Raw genomic sequence first — 27,788 nt, 5'->3', positions numbered from 1 at the left:
TGATTGTTTGTTTCGCTGCCTGTCCGGGCGGAAGCAAATTCATTAATCCACTCTGCAGCTCCAACGCAGTAACCGATCAATTTCATTATTATGTTTTCAGGGTTATTAGGAGTTAAGAAAACCTAATAATGATAATATTGATGGCTTATTTAGATGATACCATAACATATCGGATTTGTCATACAAATATCGAACTCGCCGTTGGCTCGTCCGATATTTTTATGACTCATCCGATATGTTATGGTATCATGCTCAGCCATCCAATATATCAAACTTGGTTTGGTGATTGGATATGGTGGCCTGGTGTGCTGTATAGTTTTGTGTCGTGTTATTTGCATATTTATGAATATTAATGAGCTTATTTGCATATTTTGCCTACATTTTCATTAATCCATTCTGCAGCTTATAAATGTAATAACATATCAACTTCTAACTTGGTATTGTGAAAGTATATAGTGATCTAATGTGCTGTATAGTTTTGTGGCATGTTATTTGCATATGAATATTAATGAGCTTATTTACATATTGTATATTATTAGCTATTATTAGTATTAACAAACCTTTGTTGTTTACACATCTTTGTGTGGGGGCCTTTAAAATAAGAAACCGTGTAATTCTAGTTTTCCATTTTCATAACATATACCAATTTGACACATTCGTTCCATTAATTTTATGTGTAAATGGTTCATATTGGATGCGAACAAGTTGAAAATAAATGTGTAGTTTTGTAATAGGCCTTGGCCCCCTATTGGCCACAAAATATTTCAAAATACAAAATCAATAAAATCAGCCCTCAGTGCTGCACAAACGTAAAAATGTTCACATTTAATATTATGCCCTATTTTTATAATCGGCAAGACTATTGAAATGTGCCTTAATCATAGCCTAAAAATACAAGCAATTTGAATATTAATAGAAGAGTTTAACTTCAACACTACACTATTTTTTGCTCATCTGGAACCTTTTCACTAGTTCGACTATAGTAAGAATTCCAATTGAATGAACGCAGCTTTCAACAGCTGCCCTCAATCCAACCGCAATCGTATATCGCGTATTTCAAACTACAATGAGAACGCAGGACCTTGGATACAATGCTAACCAATCACGAATGCGTTGGCATGGTTGGATTCACTTCCGCGTTACTCACGCACAGTCGCACACGCTGGTGAACATCGCGCAGCATACGCAAAAATTTGTCACGTTATTGAAAGCTGCGTTCATTCAATTGGAATTCCCACTATAGTGTCTTCAACAGATGGTGATGTTGTGATGATATCTTGTCTACAATCCGGGAATCCCTCACTTGAATATTGCTTTACATATGCCATATGCAGGAAAAAAACTTGTTGAAACATTTTTGTTACATAAATCATGACATACAGGTTGGAACAAAAACATTTATACAATTTAGAAAATACCGTAACCACTCGGGTATAAGCCCACCACCTATTTTTCAAACCAGTCTGAGAACAAGGGTGCACTCGGGTATAAGCCCAGTAGTAATTTTGGCTTAGTTCTTAAAAATCATATCAATGCTTTTCTTTCACATTTAAGAACAAATATATAAAAAAAGTCAGTTAAAAATTAACATTCCATACTTATAATTGAAAAAATTGACAGATAATTGCTGGTACATTGGGCATATTCAAATAGGGCAGATTGTTCTTATTTCTATATTCAAATACTAGACCCTCCCCGGTTATAAGCCCACCCCCATTTTTGAAGTGAAATTACCCATCTATGGGGGTGGGCTTATACCCGAGTGGTTACGGTAGTATTAGGCAAACATGTCACTGATTGTATTGTATTTTACTTGGTCGTAAAGGTAATTTCATAAGCTACTACATAAGCCTTGTTTCAATCAAATGTGTGGTCTACAGACGAAGATATGATGACAGCTTGGGCTATACTTGGTGTAGCAAAGTTAGTGACTGAATTGGGTAGATGTGGCATTTTAGCCATATGCTAATCAGGGTTAGGGATTAGGACTGCAATAATTATGAGCCCTAGGGAGGGTAAAAATGGGGGGCAAGCAACTTTGGCAAGTCGAAAGGGGGGAGCAATTTTGGCAAGCCGAGAGGGGGGGGGCAAGTGATTTTTGGTACACATTCTTGGGGCGCTTTTTAAATAAAACACTCTCAAAAAAGGCGTAGAAAACACCGTAGGCCTACGGAAATGCTTAAATATGCAAATTTTCCTGCTCGCTGCGCTCGCAACATGTATATAGACCATTTAAGGTTTGCAAATTAGGATCCCAAAAATTTGGCATGTGTGCAAGGGGGGAGGGCAAAGATTTCTTGGCAGGCCGAGAGGGGGGGCAAGCGATTTATGGCGGGCCGAGAGGTGGGGCAAGCGATTTTTGGCGAGCCGTTTGGAAATTTCACCGGCTGGGGGGGGGCCTCATAATTATTGCACAGCCCCCTAGGGGTTAGGTTTAGGGGTTGTTTGACTTATATGCCATATTTACCCTGAATTAAGTAGAATCAAGAACCATCTGGTCGACGATGCTCTTAAAGCCATAATCTACGATCTTATAATATGAAATTGGTTAATTTTTTTCAAACCTGATTTTTTTGCATATTTGTAATGTTTACACGTGTCCCAACTTGCACCTAAATGGAATCGAACAAATTTGATGTCTTTGTAGGTCAACAGAGCAAAGTTCAACATATTATCATATAGTTATTACTAATATTATTTCAACATTTTGAATAAAGAATAATAAAATTAAAATTTGACGGAAATCATACATTAAGGCTTTAAGATGGGTAATTTTAACAATGGGACGTTTGAAGTGGTATTTTAATAAATTTGAAGTGGTATTTTAATACAATTCTGGTATACCAGAACGAAATTCATATTTGACAATATTTCTGCTAAATGAATTATTCTGCAAGAAATTTTTGGTACATAAACTTTATGTAGCCAGAGGTTTCAAGTGCTATAAAAATCTCTACTTTTTTTTGAGAAAAGTGGGGGATGATGCTGTGGATCACAAAATGCCCTTTTATGTGAAAAACATTTAAAAAAAACCTTTGCTTTTGTTCTGAAATCTTTGACGATAAGCATCTAAAGTTCGTTTTACGTGGTACAAACTTGATATGTGCAACGTGATTCGTGCTTTATAATTATTTATCTTACATTATAAGGCATAAATTTGTGATTGCCGGAGACCTTTAAAGAAAACCCTGTGTGACGCACGCAAAAGGACGTGGAACACTCACACTATGATTTATCTTTTATCCCTGGGCTTTTATAATTATATTCACTAAGAACCACATGTTTTCATTTCTCTTGATGGCGTGACTTCTGCCACATTGTTTTTGTTTATGAACATGTCATTTCTTTGCAAAATATTTCTGACAATATTCACACTGCTAGAGTTTCTCTTTTCTGACAATATTAACTCTCTCCGCGCTAGTGTCGACTGCAGATATTATTTTAAAAATTCAAAAATTTCAGAAAATAATGTATATTTGGAATCAGCATGAAAAATGCACTAAAAGTAGTACAAACAAGTCTAGTATTGGTTCAGTAGTTCTTAAGATAGCTCTTGATATTGTCAAAATCTGGCCATTTTATGTTGAAGCCTACAATGGCCAGTACAAATAGTGTTACCTGATTGGTTTCTCTTTGGTGTGATATCTGATGGTTTATACAAAAAATTATTGGGCAAAATATTTCTGCATCAAACTCACAAAGGGCTGTTCTGTTATGTCAGCGAAAGTGTAAAAAAAAATTTTTTAAATATTAAATTTAAAAAAAGAAGTTTAAATTGCCTAAAAGGGAAGGATAAGGGGCCCGGATAAGGGGCTTTCCATACTTTTTGCTATTTTCACTTGTAACATACAAAGTGTACATAACTTTTACCCCCTCCCCCTCGAGTTATGTACACAAGTGGCAAAGGATTTCCATGCGTACTACTAAGCAACATTGAGATATTGAGTTGGGGTTTGGTGAATTAAGCAAATCTTTACGGTAGAGCATTCTGGTCCCAAACTGCTGACAAGCAACTCTTTTGTTAGATGGTAGTCTGTGTGTGGGGTTATTCTCGTCCAAGTGAGCACAATGGGATAGTCCATAACAGTTTACAAGTTGTTTTGCAAATTTTATCTTTTATTAAGTAAAGACGATCAAGCTATTGTGAAATCTACCTGTGCTTGTGAATTTTGATGTGGAGCATAGGCAAACTGTTTTGTACAGCAAATATCTGATTATTCCTTTAACATATATAAATTTTAATAATATTTAGTTTAGAAATGAATTTTGGACTATAACACCAATATTTGTAACGTTGTTAAAACATTTCAGATCCAGTGTGATAATAATCTGCATCTGCAATTGGAAACTAAACAAAGTAGAGCCCGGACTGAAGCCTGTGAAGATTGTGGACTTGCATAATTGTTCCTGCTCCATTCAAGGACATCTTCTAGAATTGACTTCCATGCATATGACGGTTTTGATCGAGGTGCTTATAGTTAACTCAATCAACATCTTTTAAGTTCATCATAAGTTTGCTGTACTAAATACCTGTTGCAAACAACAGCAATGACACTATTGAAACCTTTTTCTTGTGCATTTTGCAGACTCGAGCATTACTCTTTGGATAAATTGAAAACGCACATTAACAGACATCTGATTAAATATGTGCGGGCTCGTAGATGCAAAAGTTTGTTTTGTCATAACTGCTCATCAAAAAATGGTGAGCAGCTAAGATATTTGCATAGCCACAGAATGATATGGTACTACCGGTATAAAAATTGCTTGAATGTCAAAGAGAAACCCTTTCAGTGTGAGTACTGTCAAAAATGTTTTTCCCACAAAAGTACCCTTGTTAACCATATCAGAATTCACACCAAAGAGAAACCGTTTCAGTGCAAGTACTGTAAGAAATGTTTTTCCCACAAAAATACTCTTGTGGGCCATATCACAACTCACACCAAAGAGAAACCCTTTCAGTGTGAGTACTGTCAGAAATGTTTTTCCCAAAAAGTACCCTTGTGGACCATATCAGAACTCACACAAAGAGAAACCCTTCCAGTGTGAGTACTGTCAGAAATGTTTTTCCCACAAAAAACCCTTATGGAGCATATCCGAATTCACACCAAAGAGAAACCCTTCCAATGTGAATACTGTCAGAAATGTTTTGCTCGAAAAAATGTGTTAGTGAACCATATCAGAATTCACACCAAAGAGAAACCTTTTCAGTGTGAGTACTGTCAGAAATGTTTTGCCCTAAAAAGTAGCCTTGTGGACCATATCAGAATTCACACCAAAGAGATCGAGAAACCCTTTCAGTGTGAATACTGCCAGAAAAAATTTCCCAAAAAAAGTAAGCTTGTGAGCCACATCAGAATTCACACCAAAGAGAAACCCTTCCAGTGTGAGTACTGTCAGAAATGTTTTTCCCACAGAAAAACCCTTGTGGACCATATCAGAATTCACACCCAAGAGATCATCGAGAAACCCTTTCAGTGTGAATACTGCCAGAAAACATTTCCCAAAAAAAGTAAGCTTGTGAGCCACATCAGAATTCACACCAAAGAGAAACCCTTTCAGTGTGAGTACTGTCAGAAATGTTTTGCCGGAAAACATCACCTTGTGTGCCATATCAGAACTCACACCAAAGAGAAACCCTTCCAATGTGAGTACTGTCAGAAATGTTTTGCTAGAAAAAGTACCCTTGTGGACCATATCAGAACTCACACCAAAGAGAAACCCTTCCAGTGTGAGTACTGTCAGAAATGTTTTTCCCACAGAAATATCCTTGTGGACCATATCAGAATTCACACACAAGAGATTGAGAAACCCTTTCAGTGTGAGCACTAGCGAACCACTAGTTTATTCAACAGCATGGTATGGTGATTTTGTCACCCCATGGTTGAATAGTTTCGAGATAAAAGGCCGAGCACTCCAGGCAAACATGGCAAAGTATTACACTCCACCTGTACGAACACCACCGGTACGATACTATTAGTTATTAGGTTCAGCGTCGGTATGGTATGGGAAATTATCGTGCGCGAAGTTTCATACTGGATTCAGCCGAAGGCTGAACCCAGTATGACACTGAGCAAGTTAAAAATAAATGTGTAGTTTTGTAATAGGCCTTGGCCCCCTATTGGCCACAAAATATTTCAAAATACAAAATCAATACAAATCAGCCCTCAGTGCTGCACAAACGTAAAAATGTTTGCATTTAACATTATGCCATATTTTTATAATCGGCAAGACAATTGAAATGTGCCTATGAATCATAGCCTAAAAATACAAGCAATTTGAATATTAATAGAAGAGTTTAACTTCAACACTACACTATTTTTCACTCTCCTGGAACATTTTCGCTAGTTCGACTAGCGTCTCAAACAGCAGATGGTGATGTTGTGATGATATCTTGTCTACAATCGGGATATCGCTCACTTGAATATTGCTTTATATGCCATATGCAGGAAAAAAACTTGTTGAAACATTTTTGTTACATAAATCATGACATACAGGTTGGAACAAAAACATTTATACAATTTAGAAAATAGTATTAGGCAAATATGTCACTTATTGATTGTATTGGGTTTTACTTGGTCGTAAAGGTAATTTCTTAAGCTGCTACATAAGCCTTGTTTCAATAAAATGTGTGGTTTACAGGCGAAGATATGATGACAGCTTGGGCTATACTTTGTGTCTTTGTGTAGCAAAATTAGTGACTGAATTGGGTAGATGTGGCATTTTATTCAGAAACATCACCATATGCTAATAAGGGTTAGGGTTTAGGGCTGTGGGGAGGATAAAATGGGGGAGGGCAAGAAATTTTTGGCGAGCCGAAAGGGGGGGAAGCAATTTTTGGCAAGCCGAGAGGTGGGGCAATTGATTTTTGGTACACATTCTTGGGGCGCCTTTTAAATAAAACGCTCTAAACAGGCTTAGGAAAACCATACAGAAATGCTTAAATATGCACATTTTCCTGCTCGCTGCGCTTGCAACATGTATATAGACCATTTTAGGTTTGCAAATTAGGATCCCAAATACTTTTTAGTATTTGGCATGTACAAGAGGGGGGGGAAGATTTCTTGGTGTGGCAAAGATTTCTTGGTGGGCCAAGAGGGGGCAAGCAATTTTTGGCGAGCCGTTTGGAAATTTCACCGGCTATGGGGCTCATAATTATTGCACAGCCCCTTAGGGGTTAGGTTTAGGAGTTGTTTGTCTTAAATGCCACATTTACCCTGAATTAAGTATAATCATGAACCATCTGGTCGGGGATGCTCTTAAGATGGGTAATTTTAACAATGGGAAGTTTGAAGGGGTATTTTAATAAATTTGAAATGCATATCATATTATTTATTTACTATATGTCAATTAAAGGAGGATTTCTTGATCCTGGCATCCTCTTTTTACAACATTTTTTGTGGGCCTATTGACAGGCACATACCGTCACTTCCAGAGTTGAGTGCCCCCCCACCCCCACCGCCGAAAAACACTTACTCCCAAAATTGCAGTTGATTCCGATTTTGCATTTGGGAGTTATGCATGATTCTGTGTATTACACTGCTCCATAGGCCACTGTTGTAATTTCTTTCTGGTATACCAGAACGAAGTCCATCGTTGATTAACGGCAACATTTATAAAAACGGCAGTATTTAGGGAGTTGGTGTTCAGCCAATAAGAAAAGACGTGCCGTTAGATTGTCGCCAGACGGTTTGTTTAGTGATGAAGGAGCACAAATCGGCTGGGACTGAGACTATGTCGACGGCAGATATATTATTTCTAAAATTCAAAAATTTCAGAAAATAATGTAATTTTCATGACCATATTTGAAATCATCATGAAAAATGCATTAAAAGTAGTACAAACAACTAGTATTGGTTCAGTGGTTCTTCAGATAGCTCTTGATATTTTCAAACCCTGGTCCTTTTATGTTGAAGCCTATAATGGCCAGTGCAAAGAGTGTTACCTGATATGGTTTCTCTTTGATGTGATATCTGATGAGTTATGAAAAATTATTGGGCAAAATATTTCTAAAAACGACTATTCTGTTCGCTATTCGCTATTTTCACTTACATGTATGTACAAAGCGTACGTAACTTTTTAAGCAACATTGAGATATTGGGTTGGGGTTTGGTGAATTACGGTGGAGCATTCTGGTCCCAAACTGCTGACAAGCAACTCTTTTGTTAGATGGTAGTCATGCGTGGGTTTATTCTCGTCCAGGTGAGCACAATGGGGATAGTCCGTAAGTTGTTTTGCAGTGTTATGTTTTATTAAGGGCCTCAAGGAAGAACAAGTGATTAATTGTGTTTTCAACTGATTGAGTGTCCCAGGTTTAAAGAAGAAATAACACAAACAAACAATTAAAGCCATATTATAACATTTTCAAACATAATAGATTAGTATTTCTTTGCCATAAAATGTTAGCTTTTACTGTCAGATATATCCCTTTTATTTTTGAGCCGAACAACTACGGCAAAGCAAAGAAAATTGGAATTTACTACCAGCGCACATAATGCCAATACGCACCACTCCTTCGGTCATGTTGTGGTACGACCCTTTGTTGTGTACATCACCATCCCGCACGCCGTGTACGTACTGTGTGTTATGAACATCGTGTATGCGCTTGACTAATAATTCCATTGTAATAATATAGCGCCGGTTCCGTCGTTTTATTCAAAATCTCGGATTTTGACAAAACTTCAGCACCTAGAGTCTTGATTTTTGCAAGGTATATTGGTTTACAATTTAATCATGTAAAAAAGGAATTTTAAAAATTCAGTGAGGGCATCTTCCTCAGCAAATGTTATAATATGGTAAAGAAGATTATTATGAAATCTACCTGTGTGTGCTCGTGAATTTATGATGTGGAGCAACTGTTTTGTACAGCAAATATTTGATTATATTCCTTTAAGGGGGGACTACACCCCTGCCCAATTGTGTGCCTATTTTTGCATTTTTCTCAAAAATTATAGCGCATTGGTGACAAGTAATATGTATATTATAGGGGCAAGGACTGCAACTACTGCACTGGATATTTTATTTCAACACAGACAACAGTTGTGGGAAAACCAATATTTGATCAATAAATCAATAACTACTTCCCGTGAGTTGCTGAATTTTCAGTGCAGTAGTTGTAGTCCTTGCCCCTATAATATACATATCTTACCTGTCACCAATGCAGGGCTGTCAACTCTCACGCATTGGCCATGAGTCTCACGCATTGGGTCACTTTCTCACGGTCTCACGCCAAGGTAGTATAATCTCACGCCAATTTAGTAAAGCTCACGCAAAAAGCTGGAAAATGAGTCAAATCTCACGATCGTCACAAATAATTTGTTGCTCCTACCCCCCCCCCGTGTTTCACATTATCGAGCACCGTGGCTCATGGTACAAAATGAACATTGGAGTCGGCAAATCGCGGTACGTCTCTGTCTCACGCCAAGCAATTCCAAAAAGTTGACAGCCCTGCCAATGTGCTATAATTTTTGAGAAAAATACAAAAATAATTACATAATTTTTACATAAATTTTAATGATAGTTGGCTTAGAAATGAATTTTGGACTATAACACTGTCCAATTATTTCTAATGTTGTTAAAACATTTCAGATCCAGTGTGATAATACATGCATCTGCAATTGGAAACTCAAAAAGTAGAGCCCGGACTGAAGCCAGTGAGGATTGTGGACTTGCATTGTTGCTGCTCCATTCAAGAACATCTTCTAGAATTGACTTCCATGCATATGACGGGTTTGAGGTGCTTAGTTAACTCAATCTACATCTTTTAAGTTCATCATAAGTTTGCTGTACTAAATACCTGTTGCAAACATTAGCAATGACAATGACACTATTGAAACCTTTTTCTTGTGCATTTTGCAGACTCGAGCATTACTCTTTGGATAAATTGAAAACGCACATTAACAGACATCTGATTAAATATGTGCGGGCTCGTAGATGCAAAAGTTTGATTTGTCATAACTGCTCATCAAAAAATGGTGAGCAGCTAAGATATTTGCATAGCCACAGAATGGTATGGTACTACCGGTATAAAAATTGCTGGAATGTTAAAGAGAAACCCTATCAGAATATCAAAATTCACACACAAGAGATTGAGAAACCCTTTCAGTGTGAGTACTGTCAAAAATGTTTTTCCCACAAAAGTACCCTTGTAAACCATATTAGAATTCACACCAAAGAGAAACCCTTTCAGTGTGAGTACTGTCAGAAATGTTTTTCCCACAAAAGTAACCTTGGCAACCATATCAGAATTCACACCAAAGAAAAACCTTTTCAGTGCGTAGTACTGCCAGAGATGTTTTGCCCAAAAACATCACCTTATAGAGCATATCAGAACTCACACCAAAGAGAAACCCTTTCAGTGTGACTACTGTCAGAAATGTTTTCCCAAACAAAATAACCTTGTGAACCATATCAGAATTCACACCAAAGAAAAACCTTTTCAGTGCGAGTACTGCCAGAGATGTTTTGCCCAAAAACATCACCTTATAGAGCATATCAGAACTCACACCAAAGAGAAACCCTTTCAGTGTGACTACTGTCAGAAATGTTTTCCCAAACAAAATAACCTTGTGAACCATATCAGATTTCACACCAAAGAGAAACCCTTTCAGTGTGAGTACTGTCAAAAATGTTTTACCCAAAGAAGTGGCCTTGTTAACCATATTAGAACTCACACCAAAGAGAAAACCTTTCAGTGTGAGTACTGTCAGAGATATTTTGCCCACAAAAATACCCTTGTGGCTCATATCAGAATTCACACCAAAGAGAAACCCTTTCAGTGTTAGTACTGTGAGAGAAGTTATACCCAAAAGCATAACCATGTGACTCATATCAGAATTCATGCCAAAGAGAAACTCTTTCAGTGAGTACTGTCAGAAATGTCCACCCCAAAAAAAAAAAGCCTTGTGAACCATACCAGAATTCACACCAAAGAGAAACCCTTTCAGTGCGAGTACTGTCAAGAGATGTTTTGCCCCAAAACATGTACTAGTGAACCATATCAGAATTCATACCGAAGAGAAATAAATAAATTTTAATTAAATTTGCACAAATCAATACAGATGTTACAGGGAATTTTATCTGGACATCATATTATTCATAATATGTTTACTTTACTTAAACAAATCTTTACTGTAGAGCACTCTTGTCCCAAACTGCTGGAAAGCAACCCTTTTTGTTAGATGGTAGTAAGAGTGTGGGGTTATTCTCGTCCAAGTGAGCACAATGGGGATAGTCCGTAACATTTTAGCAGGGCTGTCAACTCTCGCGCATTGGCCGTGAGTTTCGCGCATTGGGTCACTTTCTCACGGTCTCACACCAAGGTAGTATAATCTCACGCCTATGTAGCAAATCTCACAAAAAAAGCTCACAAAAAAAGCTGGAAAATGGGTAAAATCTTACGCATCATCATGAATAATTTGTTTTTCCCACAAAAGTACCCTTGTTAACCATATTAGAATTCACAAAAATTCACAATACAGATGTTACAGGGAATTTTATCTGGGCATCATATTATTCATAATATGTTTATATACGTAATGACCCCCCCACAGTGTCATCGACCCTATATCTTCATGGCAGAAATCGCCATGGTAGGTTGAATCCACAGCCACGATTGGCCATTTGGTTCAGACCTTTGAAGCTCTTTGAGACGAATAATTAGTCGAGGGACATGACTAAGGCTACTCACAATAGCCGGGCAATTGATCTTGGTGTGCGTGAATAAGCTTGTATACCCCATTGAGGTCAATGGTCATCGACTTTTATACTGCCTATATAGTGAGTGCAGCTGTACTACACGCTGTAATCCATACTTGACCAACGCAATATAAAATTAGAGTTTTGGTTAGATTTTGAGTTCAAAGCGCATTCTAGCGACTATCATATCTGTTCAACACGTATTTTCAAGTGTATGAGACCACATCTGGTTTCTTGAGAAAAAATCATTTACGGGAGATATTCATCATTTTCTAACCCGGCCGGTATCCGAAGATTTTCGTCTGATATCAAAATCGTGCATAGCAATTCATGTGTATCGATCCCGTGTATTCATTTTAGTGTCTCTGCTGCACCAAATAATTATTAGCCAGGCGGTGTCGGTGTGCCCCCGAATTAAACGAATCTTTACTGTAGAGCATTCTTGTCCAGGGTCTTAGCTAGAAATTGAGGGTTGCCCGTCATTTGAATGAAATTGCCTGTCCTAATTTGACCTCTAAAACATTTACCGGGGGTCACTCCCATTGTGGCCTGTACACCATCCGCGATAATCAACTTTTGAAAAGCACCCTAAACAAGGATTTAACCCTTGGCTAAAGCGATACCCTAAACACGGATTTTCTTCCTTGCATCAAATTTCATACCCTAAATTTCATTTCCGCGTATTAGCAATTGCAATTTTGCTACCCTTTTCGCCAGCCCATTCGGGCTGGTACCTGTTTCAGGTTTGGGGTCAGTTTACTCAAGAGATTATATTTTAGTGGTATTGGAATGATTTTTTTTTTTTTACTTTTGTGGTTAAATTTTTTTTAATATTTTAATTGATTTGTTAGGAAAAGTAAGTATGTTTTGCCGTTTCAACGAGCTAAAACAGTGAGTATTACCAAAGTTATGTTTGAACTAATTAATTATGACTTTATAAGTTTAAAGGCCTAAATGTAACAATAATAGTTAATATATATAGCATCATATGGTCAGCAGAAGAAAATCTGACATCACCTATGATGTCATATCAGTGTCCTTGACCGGGGTCCTTACTCCTTGACCACTGAACAGCGTGATATCATGTTGATAACAGATCTATAGAATCAAAATCTTCATCATATCCCGGATCATATCACAGATTCTCAACAATCTGTGATCATATGGACCATATTGATGTGAAAGTAGTTATCTATCATATCCTGTGTCGTTTTATGGATAAAAATGACTCAAAATGTTATTGATGAAATGGTTGCTATCATAAACATCAGTTTTGTCTTTTCAACGGGAAAAATCCGATGCAAAATAAAGTTTTTAGGGCCTAGCTATAATATGGGCATAATTTATGCATATAGTATTGAACAATGTACCCCATTTGACATGCACTTATAGATAAATAAATTGTCTTACTTTATTAATTTAATAACTTCTTTATTATAAATAAAATGACACATAACTATTTGATTCATAAAATTACATTCAACAAAATGATTGAAGAGAAAACACACAAGGCACTAGGCAGACTGTTATAGAATGGAGTATGTAAGATGCCATGTCCATAGCTTCGAGGAGTTTCCGACTAGCAATCAACATGATCAGCACATTCAGAAAAACACAGTTTAAGAGTGAAGATTGTAGTGAGTAACCAGTCCTTTATAAATGTGCTGGCCACTATCTATTATAATATAGTAGGCTTAAACTATACATTGCGAATTAATTAAGTTATTTTAAAATAAAATGTACATGTAAGTTAACTCAAACCGGCAGTGTATATATCGAAAGCAGTGAAATCGGACATTCCTAAGCGAAGATATTGAGTTCGTAAGTTCTGGTATTACAAAATTGGAAATTGAGATATCGTGGGTAAAAAGCTGAAAAGACAAAAAAAACCAACGACAACAACAACAACAACAACAACAACAACAAAACAAACAGACCAGAACAATTTGGAGTACATGTAATGAATTAAAAGAGTTGACATGAGATTAGGAATTAATGTTTTCTGCTGTTTCAGTGTGCATGTTCTCATCGTTGATGGTTTGGTGGACTGTCATGTAGATGTAAGCGTGATCCTAAAAATGCCTTTCACATTGACCAAAAGTAATTACAAGACCTCTTCTACATTGAGGCTGGCTTTCCCTTTTAAAGGGAATTTTTATTTCCAATATTTCATGTTTTTGACACCCTAAACACGTTACTGCAGCGTGTATCGTGCCTACCCACAAAAAACTACCCTTTTACTGCGTTTTCATTATCGCGGATGGTGTACAGGCCACAATGGGAGTGACCCCGGGACATTTACCAGACATCTATAGCCCATTGGGGGTTCAAAGAGTTCAAATATGTGCTGATATGGCCCTGTTCTACAAATTGGGTCTACTAAAAAGGTCAATTAGCTTCTCAAAACATACAATTTATAATATAGCATCTGTCATACCAGGAGCAAACTGGCCGTCTAAAATGACAGCCAGACAGGAGGCTAGTTAAGACCCTGTTCTTGTCCCAAACTGCCGAAAAGCAACCCTTTTTGTTAGATGGTAGTCATGCGTGGGTTTATTCTTGTCCAAGTGAGCACAATGGGGATATAGTCCGTAACATTTTACAAGTTGTTTTGCAGTGTCATGTTTTATTAAGGGACTCAAGGAAGAACAGGTGAATAATTGTGTTTTCAACTGATTGAGTGTCCCAGGTTTAAAGAAGAAATAAAACAAACAATTAAGTAAAGAGGATCAAGCTATTATGAAATCTACCTGTGTGTGCTTGTGAATTGTGATGTGGAGCAACTGTTTTGTACAGCAAATATCTGATTATATTCCTTTAACATAATTTTTATATAAATTTTAATGATATTTGGCTTAGAAATGAATTTTGGACTATATTTAAAACACCAATTATTTATAATGTTAAAACATTTCAGATCCAGTGTGATTATAATCTGCATCTGCAATTGAAAACTAAAAAAAAGGTAGAGCCCGGACTCTATTTTTTTCAAGATGGCGCCGGCGGCCACCATCTTGGATTTCTGGGTAAATATGAGTTCGTAATGTCAAAGTAATGTCAAATTTGAAATCCTTGTGGTTGACTTATCAAAAAAGTGTCTTTGTACACGATTTTAGGTCCTCTTGTTCAAAACTAAATTTTTCAAGATGGTGCCGGCCACCATCTTGGATTTCTAAGTGAAAATGATGCCGTAATGTCAAACTAATGTCAGAATCGGAATCCTTGTACTCGACATATCCGAAAAAGTGTCTTTGTGCATGATTATAGGTGCTCTGGTTCAAAACTTAAATTTTCAAAATGGTGGCGACGGCCATTTTGGATTTTGGCCTTTAGCGAAAAATGCAGGGATTTTCGCGAGGGACATGGTGGCAATTTTTTTCTAAATGGTCCATAGAAGTCGAATCAATCGTCAAACCTTACTAGCCAGAGAGTGGTCACCAAATTGAACTTTTTCGCCTAACTAATTCTGCAAGAAATGTTTGGTACTTAAATATTATGTAGCCAGAGGTTTCAGTGGTATCAACTTTTTTTGAGAAAAGTGGGAAATGATGCTGTGGATCACAAAATGCCCTTTTTGTTTTTGTTCTGAAATCTTTGACGATAAGCATATAGTTTGTTTAACGTGGTACAAACTTGATATGTGCAACGTGATTTGTGCTTATTTTTCTTACATTATAAGGCATAATGTTGTGATTGCCGGAGACCTTCAAAGAAAACCCTGTGTGGTGCATGCAGAAGGATACGGAACACTCATACTATGTTTTATCCTTTATTCACTAAGAATCACATGTTTTCATTTCTCATGATGGTGTGACTTCTACCATTATATTAAATATTTCTGACAATATTCACACTGCTGGAGTTTCTCTTTTCTGACAATATTAACTCTCTCCACGCTGGTGTCGACTGCAGATATTATTTTAAAAATTCAAAAATTTCAGAAAATAATGTATTTTTTCACGACCATATTTGGAATCAGCATGAAAAATGCACTAAAAGTAGTACAAACAAGTCTAGTATTGGTTCAGTAGTTCTTAAGATAGCTCTTGATATTGTCAAAATCTGGCCATTTTATGTTGAAGCCTACAATGGCCAGTACAAATAGTGTTACCTGATTGGTTTCTCTTTGGTGTGATATCTGATGGTTTATACAAAAAATTGGTGGGCAAAATATTTCTGCATGCGAAAGTGTAAAAAAAATTTTTTTTAAATATTAAATTTAAAAAAAGAAGTTTAAATTGCCTAAAAGGGAAGGATAAGGGGCTGTCCATACTTTTTGCTATTTTCACTTGTAACATACAAAGTGTACATAACTTTTACCCCCTCCCCCCTCGAGTTACGTACACATAAAGTGGCAAAGGATTTCCATGCGTACTACTAAGCAACATTGAGATATTGAGTTTGGGTTTTGTGAATTAAGCAAATCTTAACGGTAGAGCATTCTGGTCCCAAACTGCTGACAAACAACTAGATGGTAGTCTGTGTGTGGAGTTATTCTTGTCCAAGTGAGCACAATGGGATAGTCCATAACAGTTTACAAGTTGTTTTGCAAATTATCTTTTATTAAGTAAAGACGATCAAGCTATTGTGAAATCTACCTGTGCTTGTGAATTTTGATGTGGAGCATAGGCAAACTGTTTTGTACAGCAAATATCTGATTATTCCTTTAACATATACAAATTTTAATAATATTTGGTTTAGAAATGAATTTTGGACTATAACACCAATATTTGTAACGTTGTTAAAACATTTCAGATCCAGTGTGATAATAATCTGCATCTGCAATTGGAAACTAAACAAAGTAGAGCCCGGACTGAAGCCTGTGAAGATTGTGGAATTGCAAAATTGTTCCTGCTCCATTCAAGGACATCTTCTAGAATTTACTTCCATGCATATGACGGTTTTGATTGAGGTGCTTAGTTAACTCAATCAACATCTTTTAAGTTCATCATAAGTTTGCTGTACTAAATACCTGTTGCAAACAATGACAATGACACTATTGAAACCTTTTTCTTGTGCATTTTGCAGACTCGAGCATTACTCTTTGGATAAATTGAAAACGCACATTAACAGACATCTGATTAAATATATGCGGGCTCGTAGATGCAAAAGTTTGTTTTATCATAACTGCTCATCAAAAATGGTGAGCAGCTAAGATATTTGAATAGCCACAGAATGATATGGTACTACCGGTATAAAAATTGCTTGAATATCAAAGAGAAACTCTATCAGTGTGAGTTTTGTCAGAAAAGTTTTGCTCAAAAAAGTGTCCTTGTGAACCATGCCCGAATTCACACCAAAAAATGTACACCTTATCAATGCGAGTATTGTAAAAAAATTCTTGCTAGCAGAACTAGCCTCAAAAACCATGTCAGAACTCACACCAAAGAGAAGCCCTTTCATTGTGATTACTGTCAGAAATGTTTTTCCCAAAAAATTAACCTTGTGGACCATATCAGAACTCACACCAAAGAGAAACCCTTCCAGTGTGAATACTGTCAGAAATGTTTTTCCTACAAAAGAAGCCTTGCGTACCATATCGGAATTCACACCAAAGAGAAGCCCTTTCAGTGTGAGTACTGTCAGAAATGTTTTGCTAGAAAATGTGTGTTGGTGAAACATATCAGAACTCACACCAAAGAGAAACCCTTTCAGTGTGAGTACTGCCAGAAAAGTTTTCCCAAAAAAAGTAAGTGTGTGAACCACATCAGAACTCACACCAAAGAGAAACCTTTTCAGTGTGAGTACTGTCAGAGATGCTTTGCCGAAAAACATCACCTTGTGCGCCATATTAGAATTATCCACACCAAAGAGAAACCCTTTCAGTGTGAGTACTGTCAGAAATGTTTTGCTAGAAAAAGTGTGCTAGTGAACCATATCAGAATTCACACCAAACCCTTTCAGTGTGAGTACTGTCGGAAATGTTTTTCCCAAAAAAGTACCCTTGTAAACCATATTAGAACTCACACCAAAGAGAAACCCTTTCAGTGTGAGTACTGTCAGAAATGTTTTTCCCACATAAATACCCTTGTGGACCATATCAGAATTCACACCCAAGAGATCGAGAAACCCTTTCAGTGTGAGTACTGCGCTCAGTGTCATACTGACAGTATGACACTTTGCTAATAACTATTAACGAATTTATCATACCAAAAAGTCATTCTAAATATTGAAATAATTACGTTTTTAAACATTTTAATTAATATTGCTGCTAAATAGGAAAAACATTACAAAAAATAGATGACTGTTCCGCATAATCCAGATTGCGTGCATTTTACGCGTCCAGTTTACGCGAATCGCCTTTATACACGTACCTCACCGTACACATGTATCGGGCTTGTGAAATACGCTCTCACTGACTAGATACGAAAATATATCAGGTTAGCGGTGTTCTTTGATGTTTCCCTTAGTGGTATGATAATAACTTTTCTTTTCCAACTTTGAATTCACTGTAAACTACCTGAGTGTTCAAAGCTGATACGAATATACCTGCATTATTTTTGTCTCGGGTTCAAAGCACCCCTGTGTACTATTTTCACTTGGAATTTTATCTTTCAAATGAAGTTTATGCGTCAGTGGGTGAAATGGCAAAATGCCGTAAACATGGGAAAATATTATGGTATATATTTGAAGTTGTGTGGCGTATATTACGGTATCATGCCACTAATAATATGCACTATGTGATACTTTTTCTTACATGTATATTCACATAAAAAGTATATGTGATACACTTTTTCCTATGAATGCGATACATACACCACTTCGTATACGATATCATATACGATATGCAACAATGTGATACTGATGTCTGCATTTTTTTCCATTTTCGTAACATGCCAATTTGATTTAAAACATAATAATAATAATAATAATAATACATGGGATTTATAAAGCGCCCTACGATGTAAAAACAGCCTCAAGGCGCTGCACAGAATCTTAAAAACTACATACACTACAAAATCAACTAGGGCCTACATGCTGTATACATGAAAAATAAGCATGATAAACTCATTATACACAACATAATATACTAAAACATAAAATAATGTACAAGTTACACAATCAATAAAATACCGTAAGCTTGACCAGCAAACTACTGGTATATAAAATTAGTCTACACTCTGAACATATTCGTTCCATTAATTTTATGTGTAAATGGTTCATATTGGATGCGAACAAGTTAAAAATAAATGTGTAGTTTTGTAATAGGCCTTGGCCCCTATTGGCCACAAAATATTTCAAAATACAAAATCAATACAAATCAGCCCTCAGTGCTGCACAAACGTAAAAATGTTTGCATTTAACATTATGCCCTATTTTTATAATCGGCAAGACAATTGAATACCTGAGTGGAGATTAAGGGCCCAACTCCAATTTTTTACAAAAATGAGTTAGACCCAGCATTTTATTGCCAGCAGACTGATCTTCCTTGTGTGTGAAAGATGAGCCAAAATCCACTCTCTAAATAGTCTTTCACGTACACTTAATCATGAGTTTTCATGGAAGAAAGGCCCAACTCCATGGAGTTGGGCCATTCTTCCACAAATATAGGGTTAAAGAGGAATTTTGTTCATCCATGAAATCTGCTTTTCACTACAATAATTGTTCTTGCTAACATATTACATGAGTTCTACTTGTGCAATTAATGGTGATTACGTAATTTCTGTAGCTATTTATATCACAGAACTGGCACTTGCAGTATATTAGTGGAAGAAGGGCCCAACTCCAACTCGAAATAAGACCTGTACCACTGCCATGAAAACATCAAATATAATTTCGAATGTATGTACTATTGTATGTTCATGTATTAAAGGTCCCCTGAAGATGAAAACGTTCTGTCTATAAAACTTTTCCAAATATTAAGTTTTTTCTTAACCCTAACACTGGACCCTGCTTTTTGGGATCGGAAGTCAAAGAAGATCCGAAAAAGTCAAGGAGAAGAATTTTTGACTTGGCACCACCGGGATTCGAACCTATGACCCCTCGCATGCCAACCGAACGATCACGGACCGGTAGCTACACGGGTTATTGCTGCCCGCCAGCAATTCCGTGCTCATATAACGCTTCGGCTGGTTGCGTCATCGCAGACCCTGGGATTCATGCATGCGCAGAATTTTTCATCGTAAGATTTTGTAAGATTTTTGGGTGTTAGGGTTAACATAGGCTCTAATCTGGAAAAATACATCTTAGTTAACCCTAACACTGGACCCTGCTTTTTGGGATCGGAAGTCAAAGAAGATCCGAAAAAGTCAAGGAGAAGAAGAATTTTTGACTTGGCACCCCGGATTCGAACCTATGACCCCTCGCATGCCAACCGAGCGATCACGGACCGGTAGCTACACGGGTTATTGCTGCCCGGCCAGCAATTCCGTGCTCATATAACACTGCCGGCTGGTTGCGTCATCATGAGACCCTGGGATTCATGCATGCGCAGAATTTTTCATCGTAAGATTTTGTAAGATTTTTGGGTGTTAGGGTTAATATCTCAAAAACAGTTTTGATGGAGTTGGGCCCTTCTTCCACTCAGGTATTCAATTGAAATGTGCCTATACACTACACTATTTTTCACTCACCTGGAACGTTTTTGCTAGTTTGACTAGCGTCTCGAACAGCAGATGGTGATGTTGTGATGATATCTTGTTTACAATCGGGATATCCCTCACTTGAATATTGCTTTATATGCCACATGCAGGAAACAAACTTGTTGAAACATTTTTAAACATAAATCATGACATACAGGTTGTAACAAAAACATTAATACAATTTAGAAAATAGTATTAGGCAAATATGTCACTTATTGATTGTATGGAATTTTACTTGGTCGTAAAGGTAATTTCTTAAGTTACTACATATTGAAGCCTTGTTTCAATAAAATGTGTGGTCTACAGGCGAAGATATGATGACAGCTTCGGCTATACTTTGTGTAGCAAAATTAGTGACTGAATTGGGTAGATGTGGCATTTTATTCAGAAACATCACCATATGCTAATAAGGGTTAGGGTTTAGGGCTGTGCAATAATTATGAGCCCTGGGGAGGATAAAATGGGGAGGGCAAGAAATTTTGGCGAGCCTAAAGGGGGGGAAGCAATTTTGGCAAGCCGAGAGGGGGGGCAATTGATTTTGGTACACATTCTTGGGGCGCCTTTCAAATAAAATGCTCTAAACAGGCTTAGGAAAACCATACGGAAATGCTTAAATATGCACATTTTCCTGCTCGCTGCGCTTGCAACATGTATATAGACCATTTGAGGTTTGCAAATTAGGATCCCAAATATTTGGCATGTGCAAGGGGGGGGGGGGCAAGATTTCTTGGCGTTGCAAAGATTTCTTGGTGGGCCAAGAGGGGGGCAAGCGATTTTTGGTGAGCCGTTTGGAAATTTCACCGGCTATGGGGCTCATAATTATTGCACAGCCCCTTAGGGGTTAGGTTTAGGGGTTGTTTGTCTTAAATGCCACATTTACCCTGAATTAAGTATAATCATGAACCATCTGGTCGGCGATTTTCTTAAGATGGGTTATTTTAACAATGGGAAGTTTGAAGGGGTATTTTAATAAATTTGAAATGCATATCATATTATTTATTTACTATATGTCAATTAAAGGAGGATTTCGTGATCCTAGCATCGTCTTTTTACAACATTTTTGGTGGTCTATTGACAGGCACATACCGTCACTTCCAAAGTTGAGTGCCCCGGGCGAAAAACACTTACTCCCAAAATTGTAGTTGATTCCGATTTTGCGTTTGGGAGTTATGCATGCATGATTACATTGTATGTGTATTACACTGCTCCATAGGCCACTGTTGTAATTTCTTTCTGGTGTACCAGAACGAAGTCCATCGTTGATTAACAGCAACATTTATAAAGATGGCAGTATTTAGGGAGTTGGTGTTCAGCCAATCAGAAAAGATGTACCGTTCGATTGTCGCCAGACGGTTTGTTTAGTGACAAAGGAGCACAAATCGGCTGGGACTGAGACTATGTCGACTGCAGATATTATTTCTAAAATTCAAAAATTTCAGAAAATAATGTAATTTTCATGACCATATTTGAAATCATTATGAAAAATGCATTAAAAGTAGTACAAACAACTAGTATTGGTTCAGTGGTTCTTCAGATAGCTCTTGATATTTTCAAAACCTGGTCCTTTTATGTTGAAGCCTATAATGGCCAGTGCAAAGAATGTTACCTGATATGGTTTCTCTTTGATGTGATATCTGATGAGTTATGAAAAATTATTGGGCAAAATATTTCTAAAAACGACTATTCTGTTATATATTATATGGGCTGCCCATAATTTTTCGCTATTTTAACTTACATGTATGTACAAAGCGTACGTAACTTTTTACCCCCTTCCCCCTCGAGTTACGTACAAGTAAAATGGCAAAGGATTTCCATGAGTACTACTAAGCAACATTAAGATTTGGTTAGATTTTTTGTTAGGTAGTAGTCATGCATGGGTTTATTCTCGTCCAAGTGAGCACAATGGGGATAGTTCGTAAAATTGTACAAGTTGTTTTTGCAGTGTTATGTTTTATTAAGGGCCTCAAGGAAGAACAGGTGATTAATTGTGTTTTCAACTGATTGAGTGTCCCAGGTTTAAAGAAGAAATAAAACAAACAATTAAGTAAAGAGGATCAAGCTATTATGAAATCTACCTGTGTGTGCTTGTGAATTGTGATGTGGAGCAACTGTTTTGTACAGCAAATATCTGATTATATTCCTTTAAGGGGGGACTACACCCCTGCCTATTTTCTCAAAAATTATAGCGCATTGGTGACAATTCCCTTACCAAACTTGAATGGCTTCCTGTTGTATTCTTTTTAAGTATTCTAAATATATTCATAGAATGTATTCATGATGTATTCTTTTTTAGTTGTTTGAATACTAGCTAGAACCACATAATTCAATGGACATAAAAAGTCTTTCTGAATACTAATATGTAAATTAGAAGATTAATAACAGTATTTGAACCACTTATTTTATATTAGCTTGGGTTGTAATACTAGCACTGGTTTTCTAACCACTACCACTAGTATTCTTACCACTACCACTAGTATTTTAACAACCGACTAGTATTCTGAATACTAATATGTAAATAAGAATACACGCACTAGTATTCTCAATACTAATATGTAAATGAGAACAACTCACTAGTATTCCTATAGGCCGAAATATTTAAATGAGAATACTTACGAGTATTCTTAATACTAATATGTAAATGAGAATACTAATATGTAAATGAGAATACTAGTGGTATTTCTTTCTAAATACTAATATGCAAATGAGAATACTTGTGCTATTTATAGCATTGTGAATACTAATATGCAAATGAGAAGACTAGCAATATTGCTTGCCTAAATGTTACCATGGTTATTGAGGTCATACAGACATTTTGTTCTGATAATATTACTAATAGTGGTCACCTCATATATTTGGCACCAAAAGACTGCTGAAGGCCTGTTCATTTTGGTCTGACTCCACTTACTATATGCATGCAGTACCAAATGCTGTTTGCTTTGAATGCTGTTATTTTTTGCATCAAATTTGGGATGCTGTTGGCAAATCAGTACGAGTTTAACTTAGGTCAATTCCACTGTGAATGAATAAATAAAAGATTAGATACATTATAAATCAACTTAATACTTGTGTTTTCAATGACGATGACCATTGACCATCATGTAATGAAGCTGAAGATCCTATGGATATGGTTTTTAGTGGCATTATTATCTTTTGATTGCTTTTTGATGGCAACCATCATGATAATGATGACCGATCAATGATGATGACCCAGGGTGATGACCATCGTCATGTTAATGATAAATGATGATGATACTGGTATTAGCGCAGTTTTGCTAATTGTGACCGTACAGCACGAATGAGCCGTAAATGTCCTCAATTGTATTCTGAGTTACAGTGTAAAATGGGCATGAAGGTCGTATTCATAGGTACCTCAATTTGGTGCTACGTGTACCTCATTTAATGAGATGCACGTAGCACCAAATTGAAATACCTATGAATATGACCTTCATGCCCATTTTACACTGTAACTCAGAATACAATTGAGGACATTTACGGCTCATTCGTTCTGTACGGTCACAATTTTGCTTAACAGGTTAATGTTTTAGCGCTAATGATGCTAATTTGCATTACCTAGCACCCTGACGCTAATTTTCTAGATTAAAGATGACCAAGTGAGATGGGTGCAATTAGCACAGTTTAGTGTTTTTAGTGCTAATAACACTAATTAGCAGTACTTAGGGGCTGTGCAATAATTATGAGCCCTGGGGGAGGGTAAAATTAAAATTGGGGGACAAGAAATTTTTGGTGAGCTGAAAAGGGGGGCAAGCAATTTTTGGCAAGCCGAGAGGGGGGAAAGCGATTTTTGGCACACATTCATTGGGCGCCTTTTTAATAAAATGCTCTAAAAAGGTGCAGGAAAACAGTACGGAAATGCTTAAATATGCCAATTTTCCTGCTCGCTGCGCTCGCACCATACATCTAGACCATTTAAGGTTTGCAAATTGGGATTCCAGAAATTTGGCATGTTCAAGGGGGGAGGGGCAAAGAATTTTTGGCGTGAGGCGAGAGGGGCAAGCGATTTTTGGCGGGCGAGGGGGGGCAAGCGATTTTGGTGAGCCGTTTGGAAATTTTACCCCCAGGCTCATAATTATTGCACAGCCCTTAGAACGCTGACACTAATGGTTAATTGAAGATGACCCAGTGAGAGGTCAAAAATGAGGGAAAACCAATATTTGATCAATAAATCAATAACTACTTGCCTTGAGTTGCTGAATTTTCATTGCAGTAGTTTTAGTCATGCCCCTATATAATATACATTATCTTACCTGTCACCAATGCGCTATAATTTTTGAGAAAAATACAAAAATAGGCTCAAAATTGGCCAGGGGTGTAGTACCCCCCTTAACATAATTTTTACTTAAATTTTAATGATATTTGACATAGAAATGAATTTTGGACTATAACACCAATTATTTGTAATGTTGTTAAAACATTTCAGATCCAGTGTGATAATATCTGCATCTGCAATTGGAAACTAAACTGAAGCCAGTTAGGATTGTGGTCTTGCATTGTTGCTGCTCCATTCAAGGACATCTTCTAGAATTGACTTCCATGCATATGACGGGTTTGAGGTGCTTAGTTAACTCAATCAACATCTTTTTAGTTCATCATAAGTTTGCTGTACTAAATACCTGTTGCAAACAACAGCAATGACAATAACACTATTGAAACCTTTTTCTTGTGCATTTTGCAGACTCAAGCATTATTCTTTGGATAAATTGAAAACGCACATTAACAGACATCTGATTAAATATGTGCAGGCTCGTAGATGCAAAAGTTTGTTTTGTTATAACTGCTCATCAAAAAATGGTGAGCAGCTAAGATATTTGCGTAGCCACAGAATGGTATGGTACCACCGGTATAAAAATTGCTTGAATGTCAAAGAGAAACCCTATCAGTGTGAGTTTTGTCAGAAAGGTTTTGCTCTAAAAAGTGTCCTTGTGAACCATGCCCGAATTCACACCAAAAAATGTAAACCTTATCAATGCGAGTACTGTAAGAAATATCTTGCTGGCAGAACTAGCCTCATATTACATGTCAGAACTCACACCAATGAGAAGCCCTTTCAGTGTGAGTACTGTCAGAAATGTTTTGCTAGAAAATATGTGTTGGAGCAACATATCAGAATTCACACCAAAGAGAAACCCTTTCATTGTGAGTACTGTCAGAAATGTTTTGCTAGAAAATATGTGTTGGTGAAACATATCAGAACTCACACCAAAGAGAAACCCTTTCAGTGTGAGTACTGTCAGAAATGTTTTTCACAAAAAAGTTACCTTGTGGACCATATCAGAATTCACACCAAAGAGAAACCCTTTCAGTGTGAGTACTGTCAAAAAAGTTTTTCCCACAGAAATTCCCTTGTGGACCATATCAGAATTCACACACAAGAGATTGAGAAACCCTTTCAGTGTGAGTACTGTCAGAAATGTTTTCCCTAAAATCACCCTTGTTAACCATGTCAGAACTCACACCAAAGAGAAACCCTTTCAGTGCGAGTACTGTCAGAAATGTTTTGCTAGAAAAAGTGTGCTAGTGAAACATATCAGAATTCACACCAAAGAGAAACCCTTTCAATGTGAGTACTGTCAGAGATGCTTTGCACAGAAAAGTCATTTGAAAACGCACATGAAAACTCACACCAAAGAGAAACCCTATCAGTGAGTACTGTCAGAAATGTTTTTCCCTAAAAAGTACCCTTGTGAACCATATTAGAATTCACACCAAAGAGAAACCCTTTCAATGTGTGTACTGTCAGAAATGTTTTGCGAAAAACATCACCTTAAGGGTCATTATCAGAATTCACACCAAAGAGAAACTGTTTCAGTGTGAGTAATGCCAGAAATGTTTTGCACAGAAAGGTCATCTGAAAGGACATGATAATGCACACCAATGAGCAAGAACCCCCACACAGCCTCACCATCCCTATTCCTTCAGACATTGCCATGATAGTAGGGCGAACCACTAGTTATTCAACAGCACGGTATGGCGATTTTGTTACGCTGTGGTTGAAAACTTTCGAGATAAAAGGCCGAGCACCACCGATACGATAGATACATAACTTTTCTTTTCCACTACGCATAAGCATGCTCTGCTGCGATCTGCATGCTCATTAACCTTTTCACGCGTCTAACTCAAGCAAATTTAATTTTTGGCCAGTTTATGTTTACAAGAAGCAAGCAATAAATCCAATACACAAAGTAAAGGTTATCAGATTGTCTTGTTCAAATGAAAAAAATAACTAAATATATTCAAGGATTTGAGATTTTATCATATCATTATTAAACACACCAGTTAGCATAAGGCTATAGCACAGGAGCATGGCTTGGTCACACAATTCATATAAATCCAGTTATGGGTGCTTCAGAAATGCGAGTCGATTTGGCATTCATTGATATATCAATTCTATAGAGATTGTGTAAATACAAGCTTTATTGCCCGATATTCTACAATAGAATAATTAATCTTCCATGAATATTTTGAAGGACAACTCAAACAGCTAAATTAATAACATGATCCCTAAGCTATGACAATTAGTTTTTAGCCGAGGTTTTTAACCAATGAGATACCAATACCAATCACTTACTGCGCCAAGTTATTTTGTGACTCTCGGCAACTGGCGGAGAACATTATGGACGGTTCGTTTCCTGCCTATACAAAATAATTATTTACCTAGTGAAGACGGTGTGCCCCATCGGTGTGAGTATCGTCAGCTATGTTTTACATACAATCAGTCATGTTCATCACATAATGATGTATCGTAAGGAAAATTGTAATGTGCATTTTGGAGAAAAAACAAGTTTGAAAAAATGCTGGTTGTTTTTGCACAAATTTTGAATTCACTGTGTTCAAGCTGAGACGAATATACCTACATTATATTCGTCTCAGGTTCAAAGCTTTACCCTATGTACTATTTTTACTTGGAATTTTATCTTTCAAATGATCAAAGTTTATGCGTCAGTGGGCGAAATGGCAAAATGCCATAAACATGGGAAAAGATTATGGTATATCATATATGAAGTTGTGTGGTGTATTATGCCACTATAACTATGTGATACTTTTCTTATATTCACGTAAAAAGTATATCACATAGTGGAGCATCGTATATGATACGCTACTATATGATACGCTACTATGTGATACGCTACTATGTGATACGCTACTATGTGATACGCTACTATGTGATACACTTTTTCCTACATATGCGATACATACACCACTTCGTATGCAACAATGTGATACTGATGTCTACATTTTTGGCCCCTACATATGTGATGCAATCAAGCAAAATCAGTCGGAACCCGGAAATATTGATTTTGAGATATAGCCAAATAAATGGAGTATGTCCTTTTGTTTCCTTTTGTTTTTGAAACTCTTTAATTGCTCATATCTTTGGAACTGTATGATCAATCTCAATGGGGTTTTCAGCAAAATCCAGCTTTGTAAATTCTTTTTACTATTGTATAAGAAACTGATAATTTAATATTTCCGAGTTCCGACTGATTTTGCTTG

At 36.9% G+C, this 27,788-nt stretch overlaps 1 protein-coding gene across 1 annotated transcript in view; it reads left to right on the top strand.

The window, feature by feature from the left end:
* Window positions 1-17,820, top strand: part of LOC140170802 (uncharacterized) — a 35,669-nt gene extending 17,849 nt beyond the window's left edge. Inside the window, exons 5-7 of the mRNA XM_072194022.1 lie at window positions 4,312-4,468; window positions 9,586-9,733; window positions 16,450-17,820. Of these exons, the coding sequence (XP_072050123.1) occupies window positions 16,870-17,820 (951 nt within the window). The 5' untranslated portion in view covers window positions 4,312-4,468; window positions 9,586-9,733; window positions 16,450-16,869. The remainder of the gene's footprint in view (window positions 1-4,311; window positions 4,469-9,585; window positions 9,734-16,449) is intronic.
* The last annotated feature ends 9,968 nt before the right edge of the window (window positions 17,821-27,788 follow it).

Source organism: Amphiura filiformis, chromosome 15 (genome assembly GCF_039555335.1).
Source record: "Amphiura filiformis chromosome 15, Afil_fr2py, whole genome shotgun sequence".
Lineage (NCBI taxonomy): Eukaryota > Metazoa > Echinodermata > Ophiuroidea > Amphilepidida > Amphiuridae > Amphiura > Amphiura filiformis.
The sequence above is the reverse complement of the archived record's forward strand: the minus strand, read 5'-3'. Positions and strand labels throughout refer to the sequence as shown.